Source organism: Castor canadensis, chromosome 16, assembly GCF_047511655.1.
Source record: "Castor canadensis chromosome 16, mCasCan1.hap1v2, whole genome shotgun sequence".
NCBI classification, from domain to species: Eukaryota; Metazoa; Chordata; class Mammalia; order Rodentia; family Castoridae; genus Castor; species Castor canadensis.
This window is the reverse complement of record NC_133401.1, coordinates 21,493,187-21,505,329: the sequence shown is the minus strand read 5'-3', so window position 1 is coordinate 21,505,329 and position 12,143 is coordinate 21,493,187. Positions and strand designations below refer to the sequence as shown.

At 52.8% G+C, this 12,143-nt stretch overlaps 2 protein-coding genes across 7 annotated transcripts; one reads left to right on the top strand and one right to left on the bottom strand.

The window, feature by feature from the left end:
* Positions 1 to 883: 883 nt before the first annotated feature.
* Positions 884 to 6,309, bottom strand: Bcl2l12 (BCL2 like 12). The gene is made up of 7 exons (XM_020159974.2): positions 6,148 to 6,309; positions 5,491 to 5,605; positions 5,152 to 5,294; positions 4,285 to 4,371; positions 4,108 to 4,199; positions 3,343 to 3,630; positions 884 to 1,045 (listed from the first exon to the last, which is right to left on the bottom strand). The coding sequence occupies exons 2-7, from the start codon at positions 5,595 to 5,597 to the stop codon at positions 995 to 997; spliced, it is 768 nt and encodes a 255-aa protein (XP_020015563.1). The 5' UTR covers positions 5,598 to 5,605; positions 6,148 to 6,309; the 3' UTR covers positions 884 to 994.
* A 20-nt stretch (positions 6,310 to 6,329) lies between these two features.
* On the top strand, positions 6,330 to 11,525 carry Irf3 (interferon regulatory factor 3). Of its 6 annotated transcripts, XM_074057975.1 has the most exons (8): positions 6,330 to 6,588; positions 7,340 to 7,512; positions 8,363 to 8,534; positions 8,617 to 8,687; positions 8,852 to 9,041; positions 9,154 to 9,537; positions 10,727 to 10,842; positions 11,293 to 11,525. In XM_074057975.1, exons 2-8 carry the CDS (start codon positions 7,348 to 7,350, stop codon positions 11,458 to 11,460), a joined length of 1,266 nt encoding a protein of 421 aa, XP_073914076.1. In that variant the 5' UTR covers positions 6,330 to 6,588; positions 7,340 to 7,347; the 3' UTR covers positions 11,461 to 11,525. The 6 variants fall into 6 exon arrangements, with proteins under 6 accessions (XP_073914076.1, XP_073914077.1, XP_020015559.1 ...); XM_074057976.1 differs by lacking the exon at positions 7,340 to 7,512 and having other exon boundaries at positions 6,331 to 6,588; XM_020159970.2 differs by lacking the exon at positions 8,363 to 8,534 and having other exon boundaries at positions 6,331 to 6,588.
* Positions 11,526 to 12,143: the final 618 nt, after the last annotated feature.

The following is a 12,143-nucleotide window of genomic DNA, read 5'->3' as shown; positions in this document are numbered from 1 at the left end:
TCCACACCTGTAATCCCAGCACTCCAAATACTGACCAGGGAGGATCTCCTTGGAGTGTTTGAGACCTGGGCTACAGAGGGAGACCCTGTCTCAAAATTTAAAAAGTGGCAAACTGCTAATTAACAGATAGATGAGAACCTAGGAACAAAGCTCAGAAGGGGCAGTGGGAAGAGACTAGAGAGGAGTATCCTAGATGTGTCAGGAGGGAAGACTGTGCCTTTCTCCTGGAATAATTGGAAAAACTCCAAGACTATCCACATAAGATTTTCTGGAATCTGGTTAAGACTGTGCAAAAGGAGAAAAACAGTGTAATTTTCTGGAATCATACATTTACAGATATGATCAAATGTGTTATGTGTCCAGGCAACAGGCTCCTGGAGGTGCACTCAATAAATGTTTCTAGAATGAATGAACTGACTCTTCCCTCAATTTATAAACTAGAGATCTCAGGCCAGTGTGGTGGCACATGCCTGTAATCCCAGGGCTTGGGAGATAGAGGCAGCAGGAGCACAAATTCCAGGCAAGTTTGGGCTAGCAAGTGAGACGATGTTTCAAAAAGAAAAAAAAATATGGTGGGGCCATGGCTCAAGTGGTAAGGCACCTGCTTGGCAAACACAAGGCTCTGAGTTTAAATCCCAGTACAGCCCACCCTCCCAAAAAGACAAAAAGAAAGAATAAATAACAAGTGAACCAGAGATCTCTGAACCAAATCTTTTCTACTTAGAATTGTGGGGATGAGGTAGATCTAACATGGGAGGCCCTGGGTTCCATTTTCAGCACTAGAAGGGGAAAAAAAAAAAACCCAAAACTTTCGTCCTTAATGAAAAAACAAATACTTTAAAAAAGTTTTTAATATGAAATGTTTTTAAACAATTTCTTTTTGGCAAAAACAGGTAGGGCAGCCACCACCCAATGGCCCTGAGTGGAAAGGGAAAAACAAGCAAAGAAGGCAGGGCCCCGAGGTCAGGTCTTCTAGCAGCTTCTGAGGAAGATCTCAGTCCAAGGGTAAGTTCAAGTCCACTGGTGAGATGGCCAGGATGCCCTCCTGGAGGAGAACAGTGGCAGAGCCTGTGAGCAGGGGAGGTATCCTCCACTCATGACAGCCACACTAACCCACTGCATTGAGATGGGATGGCAAAGAACCAGGCAGGGGAGGGAGACAGAGACCCGGGGTGGGGGGGGGAAACAAACATAGAAAGAGACAGAGACCCAGAGAGAGGAGACAGAGACTCAGGGAGAGGGGCAGATATTGGTTGGGGACACAGACCCAGAGAAAGAGGGAGCCAGAGCCCCAGGATGTCAGTGATTAAGGGCAGTGGCTCTGTGCAGGTTCCTATGCCTTTAGGAGAGACTCTTCCTCTCTGCCCAGAAGACAAGGCCAAGGACGGATCCCACAGGGTGCTGTGGGATATCATTCCGTTGATATCCTTGTCCAGTACCTGGCCTCACCGAAGCTCATCTCTTACTACTCCTTTAAAAAGACCAAGTTTACAAATATACAAGCCAGAAGTCTGCAGGGCACCTTCCTCTTCTGGTCACCTCCAATCATCCAAGTCTTTACCCTGAGCTGCTCAGGCCCGCATCCAGTGCCACACACCCAGCCACATTTGTCAGCGTTATTTCTGGATGAAGTTCTCCACGGCCCCATCCTTGGTCCAACCCACCCTCCCTGGCCTCCCTACACCACCCCTGTCCCCTAGAGTGCGTTCAGAGTGCGGCCCCCAGAGGACGCTGTGAACACGGAAATCAGCTCAGGTACCTCTGCCACTCAGTGCCCTTGGCTCACAGGGAGTCAAAGTCCAAGTTCTCAGGGTGATCACAGACCCTGGCAGGGTCTGGCTGCTCCTCCCACTCTTCTCTCACCCTCTCCTGGATTCTCAGCTCCGGCCCTATAGGCCTGGAATCCTTGCTCCTAAAATACACCCGCCAGCTCCCGCAAGTCTGAGAACAAGAGCAAGCCAGGTCCTCCCACAAGGCAGGTAACAGATTGGTGGGCAGGGTAAGGGAGACAGTTGCCAAAGTCATACAGCCAGCATGCTGGAGACTGAGTCTGCTCCAGCAGAGGACATAAAGCTGTGAGCAAAATAAGGGAAGGGGACTGGAAGTTGGGTATGGGCACCTGTCATTTCATCATCATCATTATTATTATATTATTATTATTATTATTATATGGTACAGGCCTGGAGCATGCCAGGTAAGTGCTCTAACAGTGAGCCATGCCTGCAGCCCTTTTGTTTTATTTCTGAAACAGTCCCAAGCTAACTTTGACCAGGCTGACCTCAAACTCCCAATCCTCCTTGCCTCTGCCTCCAGGGAGGGGATTACAGGGTGTGTGCCACCATGCCTGACTTATTTTTTATTTTCTTTTTTTCACTGCTGTACATGGAACCCAGGATCTCACGTAAGCCACACCCCCAGCCCAGTGGCCAGGATTTTTAATGTTGGCTATGGACTAGGAATACAGCTCAAATGCAGGGCTGGCCTAGCATGCGTAAGGCCCTGGGTTCCATCCCCAACACAGTAAATAATAAGTTAAATAAATAACAAACAAATGGGCTGAGTGCAGTGGCTCAAGTCTGTAATCCTAGTTACTCAGGAGGCAGAGATTCAGAGAATCAAGGCTCCAGGCCAGCCCTGGCAAAAAGTTTATGAGACCTCATCTCAACAAATGGTTGAGCATAGTGAGTGCACCTGTCATCCCTAACTATGTGGGGAGGCACAAATAGGAGGAAGGGAGTGGGAGTGCTTAAGTGAGACTATCTCAAAAATAACCAACACATAAAGGGCTGGCAGCATGGCTCAAATGGGAAAGCACCTGCCTGGAAAGGTCGAGGCTCTGAGTTGAACACCAAATACTGCCCCAAAAAAGGTAAATAAATAGGGGCCAAGGAAGGCCTCAGGAGAGGTGCTACCAGAGCCCACCAGAAAGAACAGAGGACGTGAGGCTGGGGAAGGACATTCCAGCAGGCACCACTGGACAGGCAGCAGTAATCAGTAAAGCCTGCAAATGCTCAAGGCCTGCCAGTAATGAGCAAATACTTATCAAGATGACCTCGCTTACTCCACACAACAGCCCTCTGTCCCACCACTTTACAGATGAGAAAACTGAGGCCTGGGGAGAGGTACTCACGCATTTTGATCTCACAACTGCTAGCACACACCAGTGGCTTCAGCCAGGCAGAGCATCTGCACTGTCACCAGTGCCTGGTACATAGCAGGTGCTCAATAAATGCAGAATGAATGAATGGTAGAGGAGGGGGATTGGGTGAGGTTTGCCAGGAAGCCACCCCCCTCACATTACAATAGGGTAGAATGAGGCCCCGAGAGGCACTGGTGGCTCACCCAGCCCCCATGGGCCTGGATCCAGGGAGTAAAGCTGTGTACGTGCTCCACACTGAGGCCAGCCAGGGTGCCCCCTAGCCGTGCCACGCGACGGCTCAGCTCCATAGCCAAGGCCAGGCGAGCCAGGGGCTCCGGAGAAGGCGGTGGGGGTCCTGGACATGGCAACAAGGAGCTTGTGCGGTTTGGGCAAGGGCTGCCCTCCCGGCTGGAGAACAGCTCCACTAAGCGGGCAAAGGACCCTGCTGACAGGCGGGCCAGCTTGCGGTGCAGGGTGGGGTCCAAGGCCAGCTGTGGGATGCAGAAGGTAAGATGTGGGTGGAACTCAGTCAAGTTCCCATGGCCAGCCAATAGGGGGCTGGGTGCCAGCCATAGGTGTCAACACTAAGCCTAGACCCATCCATCAATCACAAACCAGATTCTAAACAAGCCAATCATAAACCAGATTCTATAGAAGCTGCCGCTAAACCACAGGTCTTGCTAACTTTTTGCATGAGCTAAACTGAACTTCAATCCTTCCTGTTGGCCACCTCACCAGTAGCTACAATTATAGGCAAGCCACCAGACAGACCTGGCTTTTTGAGACAGGGTCTCATTATATAGCCATGGCTGGCCTAAAATGTATGCTCTTCCTGCCTCTGCCTCATGAGTGCTGGGATTGTAGACATGTGCCACCACACCTGGCTTCCCGGATACAGCTTCCGATCCCAGTGCCCTACCATCCCACAACTCCTGTCCTCACTGAGGCACAGAACAGAGGCCTGTCACCTTCTGGTTGATGACTTCAGCCTCCTCTTCCAGCAATGTCACCAGCCTCCGTAACAGGGCTTCCTTCTCCGTGGGTGGCGGACACTGTAACTCTGAGGGCAGAAGAGAATCTGCTTGGGACAGAGCCCTGGCTGCCCACTGACCCTCATCCTTTTCTAAGGTGCCTCTCTACCTCACCTGGACTAGGTGGAGATTTCAGTTGCTCTTGGACCAGCTGTTCCAGCCGCTGGGCCACCAGGGCATAGAAGTCTGGAGTAGTTGGGCCTGGGATAAAAAAAAAAAAAAAAAAAAGTCAATGACTATGAAATATCAGGACTTCAGAAGCACCTTCCAGATAGCAACAATTCCCATGTCATAGGGAAGTAAACTGAAGTCCCGTGAGAAAACTTGGTAATAGATGCCAATAGGGTCAATAACCCTTGACCTTTCCACTTTATTGTGTTCCCAGACTGAACTTAGAATGTCAGAATTGAACTGGACTTTGAAGACTATTTCATCAAGGAAGGCAGGCACGTGGCATTCCTGCTATTACCACCCAACCCCTCCCACTTCAGACATCACCAATGGATCACCGTGCTCATCGCTGGGGCTGCAAATTCTTTTCACACCAGTTGTCACAGCAGCCATTACTAGTCTACCCAGGCTTGCCTATGAAAGGCGGCTCATGCCTGATCAAGCCCACATCTCTTATCCCAGGAGCAAGGAAGACAAAGGATTTTTCCCAGAGCCCTACAACCAATTAGGCAGCTGTGATTGATAACAGTCTCCTGCCTCTCTACTGGGGGTACTGTGGCTACAAAGGAACTTCCCTAAGGGGCAGGGACGCATTTATGAAAGAGAGATAATGAGTACCTAGAAAGGGGTCCAATACCCTCCCCCCTGTTAGCCAATTAAATTGCCAGGAATCTAACTGGGGTTGTGGGAAGAGGAACAGGATGGTGAGGGTTGGTTCTGAAGACTTCTAGTACCTTATCCTGTCTGTGGTTTAGGATCCAAAGCTCCTGGCTATGCCAGTTTTACAGGTGACTCAGGGAAATCTCTTACCAGGCTCTGAACCATAGCAGGGTTGCAGAGGCAGAGAGCAAGGCCTAGGAGATTCAGGTGGAACGGCTCCTCGCCCCAGGGGACAAGGAAGACATCTTCGAAGGCGGCTCAGGAAGTCTGTTGGCTCGTCTTGGTCAGGGATCCTGGGGAGGTGGAACCCAAATAAATGACCCAGAGATCTCTTGTAAGCAGTCCCTTTTTCCTCCCGTGGAAGACCCCTCTTGCAACTCCCAGAGGCAGGGAATACAACCAGGTATGAAGAAAGGAGACAGGCTGACACCAGGAGCAAGAGTTAGAGGAGAGTCTCAACCCAAATGTAGACCCCGGGGCCTCTCTTACCTGGGTAGGGTTGGGACAGGGGACCCGGCAGTCTCACCCCGCTTAAGGAAGGCGGCTAGGACCTTCAGTGTATCCTCCCGGAGCCCCAGCTCTTCAGAGCCTGCCATGGAGGCACCTGGGAGAGAGGGGATAGGGATGGACCCAGGGTTCAGCTGGCAGTGGAGGCTTGGGTCCAAACTTCTAGTTCTTCAATGAAGATGGGGCCAGGACTCATGGGTCCCCAAGGGAGGAGGGTGCAAAGGGCTTGGGAGAATTAGAGTCTTGGGACCCAGATTCTTGAGTCCCCTGAGGGAGAAGAGGGATAGGGACTGGCTTATCCTGGGAAAGGAACAGTCTGGGGTCTGGATTATTGGATTTAAGAGAGGAGGTTGGGGACTTGGACTTCTGTTTCTCCGAAGGACGGGGGTCTTGGAGCTCCAACTCCTTAAGGAGTTACTGAAGCTTTTAGAAGATGGGAAACTACAAATCCCAAAAGGCTTCGTAAGAAACTGGCTGTTCGCCGCGTAGCCTTCTGGGAGGTGTAGTTCCCACTATCTGAGTCAGGCTGGAATCCAGGGGACCCCAAGCGCTTGGAGAATCGTCGGAGAAGCGGGACTGGGGGGGTAGCCTGGATCTCGGTCCCCTGCTGACCCCAGTCCTCCCCAACAACCTGCTCACCTATTCTGGGGCCTCTCTGCTGGCGCCCCTGTCCGCGTCTCCGCCTCCACTCTGATTGCACAAACTTTTGTTAGTTCAACTTTCCCGCGCCTGCGCACTGCGCCGATTTGGTAACCGCCTCCAACGTAGAAGGGGCGGGGGCGCTGAGTGTCCGTCTAATTTGCATATGACGTTCCCAGCATGCCTGTGGCCGGAAGACCAAAAAAGGGCATGAGTGGTACGGGCTGGGTTCCCCAAAACCCCCTTTGCTTTTGAGTCTCTCTTACCCAAAGAATGATAAAGTTGTTCTTATTTTAAGAAATCGATAGAAACGAAAGTCCCAGCGCTGTGAAGCTTAGCTGATAGGAATCGGGGTGCGCAGCTTCGAGTTTGACAACTAACCACACGGAGCGCAAGGACCGGGGTGGGCCCCAGCAGCTTCTGCGCCCCAACCCTCCCACGGTAGGGAACGCGGAAGAGTTGGGGACCCGAAAGAGAGTTGGTGGCGTCCGGGATGAACGAGAGAGAAAGGATGGGTCGGTGCTGATATTTGCAGAGGAAGGTTGTGTACTCCGGGGAGAGTGAAACTAGGAGGGAACTTCAATGGGTGGCGCTGGAGGTCGGCAATGGAAAAACTAGAAAAAGCAGGAAGGGAAAAAGAAGAGAGGAGGCGTCTACACTGGGGGAGTCTAAGGGGAAGAGATGGGTTCTGAAAATGGGAGCCGCATCTCTGGAAAATGGGCTCGTGCCCTGCAGGGAAGCTTGGGGGAATTGCGAATGGAGATCTAGTGCAGGAGTAGATCTTATGAGGGGCACTGTGGAGGAGGAGTCTACATTAGGGTAAACGGGGAAATAGCGTCCCCGTTAGGTGAGGGGGGGGGGCTCGCTCCTGGAACAGGGGGTACCTTCTTTGGATGATGTGAGGGAGGGGTCTGACAGAAAAGAGAAGGGTCTTCATTGGCCGAATCGAAGGGGTGGAGCGGCTGCGCTGATGACGCTGGGGAAGGAAAAGGGGTCTACACTGGATATGGAAGTCCTCGCTGAATAAGGGAGTCTCTCTGGAGGATGGGAAGAGGTTGGATTTGTACTCCGGGAAAAAACATAGGTGAAAGCTTGCATCGTGGCCCATTGAGAGGGAGGATCGGGGGCGGAGCTCCTTGGCCACATAGGCCCAGGAGGCCGCCCGCGCCCAGGAACTGCCCTGTGCGTGCAGGCCGGTCCATGGGAACTCAAAAGCCGCGGATTTTGCCATGGCTGATGTCGCAGCTGGACCTGGGGCATCTGGAAGGCGTAGCCTGGCTGGATGCAAGCCGCACGCGCTTCCGCATCCCTTGGAAGCACGGCCTGCGACAGGATGCGCAGCTAGAAGATTTCGGCATCTTCCAGGTGCGTGCGCCCCAGAGCGCGGGAAACCCAGGAGAGTGCAGCATTCAGCAAATAGGACGCTGAGGGGGCGGGGACTAGAGGGCGGGGTTAGCCCTAGTGGGGCGGGCTCACAATAAATATGGGAGGAGTTGGGGTCGGAGGGGCGGGGCCAGCAGGATCACGGCGAAGCAGGTACAGGATGGAACCGCCGGGTTCAGGGCATAAAAGTGTAAAATCGGGAAAGCGGGGTTGGATCTTAAAGGAGGAGCATTATGGAGGTTGGGGGATCATGGCGCGGGGCTCTTGGTTGTAAATTCTTTGAAACATTAGAGGCGATACTCAGAGCCTCAAATGTGAGGTTCTGATCACCAAATTAGGATGTACTAGTGGTGGTAAACTATTAAGATTGTGACGGGCCCGGCACCGGCCTACTCCTGTAGTCCTGACTACTCAGGAGGCAGAGATAAGGAGGATCACGGTTCAAAGCCAGCCTGGGCAAATAGTTCACGAGACCCTATCTTGAAAAAGGACTGGTGGAGTTGCTCAAGGTGTAGCTCCTGAGTTCAAACCTCAGTACTGCCAAAAAAAAAAAAAAAAACAGTAAAATAAAAAATGTGACGGGTGGAGTGACCTGGGGCACTAGTGGGTGATACCAAATAGAATCTAGAAGGCTGTCTTAGAAAGCCAAGGTTTTTGAAAATTGAAAGCTGGAGGCAGGTGGTGGGAGTGAGGAGGAAGAAGGAGGTTGAGGTGCAGAATACAAGAATTTAGGGATGGAACCTTGCAGTGTTGGAACCAAGAGGGAAGGTGTTAGGACCCCAGGGGCAGGGTCTAAGTCATCCTCCTCACTCCTGTACCACTGGTACCCCAGGCCTGGGCCGAGGCCAGCGGTGCTTACATTCCTGGGAAGGATAAGCCAGATCTGCCAACCTGGAAGAGGAATTTCAGGTCTGCCCTGAACCGGAAGGAAGGGGTGCGGCTAGCAGAGGACCGGAGCAAGGACCCCCATGACCCTCATAAGATCTACGAGTTTGTGAACCCAGGTGTGAACCCATCACCTGCTTGATGGGCCGAGGTCTGAAGGGTCTTTGCCATCCCCACTCTGCTCACCTCCTTTCTCTGCAGGAGCTGGCGATTTTGCCCAACTGGACACCTCTCCAGAAACCAATGGCGCAGGCAGCACCCCTGATACCCCGGTGAGAATGTACCCAACTGTCCTGCCTCTCAGCCTCTGCCCTGTCCTTCCATGGGCCAACTTAGGCCTTGTCTCCCCCCACCACCAACCCCTATTTCCTCCCCAAGTTTCCCATCTGCCTGACCCAGGAAAAGCTGTTGAAATGTCTGGCTCTTATTTGTCCAGGAAGACCTCCTGGACTTACTGGGTGACATGGCCTTGGCCCCACTCCCAGTTGAGGGGCCCTCAGGCCTGGCAGTGGCTCCTGAGCACTACTCTCAGCTCCTGTTGAGCCCCGACTCAGACAACTCCTTGCCCCACCCAAACCTTGCACCCCCTGATAACCCACTGAGGCTGCTGTTGGAGCCTGAGGAACGTGAGTGCCACTTGTGGGCTGGAAGGGGCTGGGCTGGGCTGGGCTACGGTGGGGGCAGTGGTCCTCACTCCCATCCTTTCTATCTCTCCCCCTTCATGTTGATGCTGCTCAGAGTGGGAGTTCGAGGTGACTGCCTTCTACCGAGGCCGCCAGGTCTTCCAGCAAACAGTGTTCTGCCCTGGGGGCCTGCGGCTGGTGGGCCCAGAAGCTGGGGACCAGACCCTGCCTGGGCAACCAATAACCCTGCCAGACCCTGGGATGTCCCTGACAGACAAGGGAGTGAAGGGCTACGTGAGACATGTGCTGAATGGCCTGAAGGGCGGGGGACTGGCTCTGTGGCGGGCAGGGCAGTGTCTCTGGACCCGGCGCCTGGGACACTCCCATGCATACTGGGCCGTGGGTGAGGAGCTGCTCCCTGACAGCGGACACGGGCATGATGGTGAAGTCCCCAAGGACAAGGACGGAAGTGTGTTCAACCTGGGACCTTTTGTGGCAGGTGAATGCTCCGTGTGGGAAGCAAAAGGTCAAGGTGATTAAGGGCCCTGGGATCAGGTAGTGTAGGGCCTGCTTGTTGAGGCCACTGACTGGCTACCTGCTCTGCAGCAAAAGGCCCAATACACAGAAGAGACTCAGGGAACTAGTGGCTATTGCTATTCTCATCAGTGACAGTGGATACATAAACAGTGGAAGAGCTGGGGGTGGAACTCAGCTAAGAGTGCTTGCTTAGCATACTCAAGGCCCTAGGTTCCTTCCATAGATGGAAAAAAACCCAGACAGAAAAATTAACTAGGAAGATCAATCCCTTAGGCCTTCACTGCCTACTAGAACTTTCTGTAGTGATGGAGACCAGCTTTTTTTTTTTTTTTTTTTTTTGGTGGTTCTGGGGTTTGAACTCAGGGCCTCATGCTTACTAGGCAGGCACTCTACCACTTGAATCACTCCACCAGCCCTTTTTTTGTATTGGGTAAAGTCTTGAGAACTATTTTCTGGGGCTGGCTTTGAAACCTGATCCTCCTGATCTCTGCCTCCTGAGTAGCTAGGATTACAGGTGTGACCACCAGCACCTGGCTGAGACCAGCTGTTTGTTCCCTTGCCCCAAGTGATTATTGAGCACCCAAATAAGCCAAGTGCAACTGAGGAATTTAAAATTTTTATGCCATTTTAGTTAACTACAATTTTGGGGACTTTTTTTTTTAGTATGTATGTTTTTGTTGTTGGTGATGGTTTTTTTTGTTTGTTTGTTTGGAGATGGAGTCTTGCTTTGTAGCCCAGGCTATCCTCAAACTTGAGATCCTCCTGCCTCACTTTTCTGAGTACTGGATTACAGACTGGTCACTGCCCAGCTCAATAGTTACAATTTAGATAGCCTCATGTGGCTGCTGGCTACATATTGAATAGCACGGCCTTACAGGTTCAAGAGCTCTAAAGGCCTACCACTTTCTCCACTCAGCTCCCTTGGGGTCCTCTGGGCCCCGGTGGGGTCGGGGAGGGGCAGTCCTCCAGCCCTATCCTGGTGGGAGGGCAGAACACTTAAGTCTGTGCCAGAGCTGCAGGGGCTTTCCCTAGACTGGCAGCCCTTGGTTGTGGCAAAGGACATTAGTCAGGGGAGGTCATGGGGTTACTACTAGGGTTGGGGTGGGCAGAAGGTCTTCTTCCCTTTCCTGACTGGGTTTCTGGGCCCCCAGATCTCATTAGCTTCATGGAAGGAAGTGGACGCTCACCACGCTACACCCTCTGGTTCTGTGTTGGGGAAGCATGGCCCCGAGACCAGCCGTGGGTCAAGAGGCTTGTGATGGTCAAGGTGCCTGTGGTCCTGGGCTTCTGGGGCTGGGAGGGATGGTCTTATAAAGGGACATTATAGCCCCAGGAACTACAACTCCCAGAAGCCCCTCTGAGAAACTAAACTGGCCACAGGTCTAAGCACTAGCTCCTGATCCCCAGGAACTTTCGGGTGTCCTTCAACATGAACTTACCCCAGAGCCTGTTTTGAGCTCTCTAGACCCTGTGGAAGCCAGCAGTGCTCTAGCAGCTGTTGTGAGCACTGAGGCTCCAGGAATCCTGACCATAGCTGCTTAGCCCTAGCATGGGGACTGTGGCCTCCCATGTTTACGAATGTAGGGAAAAACTACAGTTCCCCGCAGCCCTGGTGGTTCATTCTGGGCTAAGTTGGGGCCTGATGGGAACTGCAGTCCACACCCCAGGGAAGAGAGTAGTAAGGTGTTTTCCCTGTCTTCCTCCCTGCCACCCACAGGTTGTTCCCACATGCCTTAAGGCCCTGTTAGACATGGCTCGTTCAGGGGGTGCCTCCTCGCTGGAGAACACTGTGGATCTGCACATTTCCAACAGCCAGCCTCTCTCCCTCACTTCTGACCAGTATAAAGCCTACCTACAGGACCTTGTGGAGGACATGGAGTTCTAGGTCCCTGGCGAGGCCTGAGCCCAGGCTCTTCACTTCGACCAATAAAGCAGTTCTGGCTATAGTCACCACTTGTGTGTGCCTGGTGTTGGGTGTGTCCCCCACCACAACACAGAGGTCATCCCCAAACCTTAGTGGGTTGTTATTCCTGCTGAGGTCTCAGTTTACCCATGTGTGCACCTGGGGTAACTTAGGCATGCAGTGCTTTACAACCAGCACTATGCAGGGGGCAGATGACACTCACCACCTCTTTAACTTTTCCCCAGGAACCTGGTGGGAAGGTTGTCATCCTGATTTTATAGGTGGGACGCTGAGGTTTGGAGAGACAAAGGTCACAAAGTAGGACATAACCAGGTCAGAATGCAGGGAGGACTCCAGGGTTCTGCTCTAAGAGGGCACCCCCACATGCCTAGACATGAATCGGATGCTCTCTTCCCTTCCTGCCTCAGGCTCCCCTCTGCCTGGGGTCTTGGAGCATATACAGCCTACCTGTCCTGGTGACCATGGGCCCTGTCACCCCTTGCTGGGCTGTATGCTGGGTAAGTGGGGACTGACAAAAGCCCATGTGGGCTGACTCATGTGGCCCTTGGCTGCTCTGCCTTGGTTCCCTTCTCAGGAGAGTACAGTAGGTCACTCCAGCCTCCCAGGACCGCTGAGAGAATCCAACTCACTGGGGGACAAAGGTC

What these genes read in the sequence shown, in the direction of transcription:
- Bcl2l12 (XM_020159974.2), bottom strand. Translation starts at nt 5,597, where the DNA reads ATGGCAGGCTCTGAAGAGCTGGGGCTCCGGGAGGATACACTGAAGGTC. An exon ending in CCTGTCCCAACCCTACCCAG is followed by an intron (nt 5,295 to 5,490) that starts GTAAGAGAGGCC and finishes CCACCTCCCCAG; the next exon opens with GATCCCTGACCAAGACGAGC. An exon ending in CTGCTATGGTTCAGAGCCTG is followed by an intron (nt 4,372 to 5,151) that starts GTAAGAGATTTC and finishes TTTTTATCCCAG; the next exon opens with GCCCAACTACTCCAGACTTC.
- Irf3 (XM_074057975.1), top strand. Translation starts at nt 7,348, where the DNA reads ATGGGAACTCAAAAGCCGCGGATTTTGCCATGGCTGATGTCGCAGCTG. An exon ending in GCAGCACCCCTGATACCCCG is followed by an intron (nt 8,688 to 8,851) that starts GTGAGAATGTAC and finishes TTATTTGTCCAG; the next exon opens with GAAGACCTCCTGGACTTACT. An exon ending in AGAGGCTTGTGATGGTCAAG is followed by an intron (nt 10,843 to 11,292) that starts GTGCCTGTGGTC and finishes TGCCACCCACAG; the next exon opens with GTTGTTCCCACATGCCTTAA.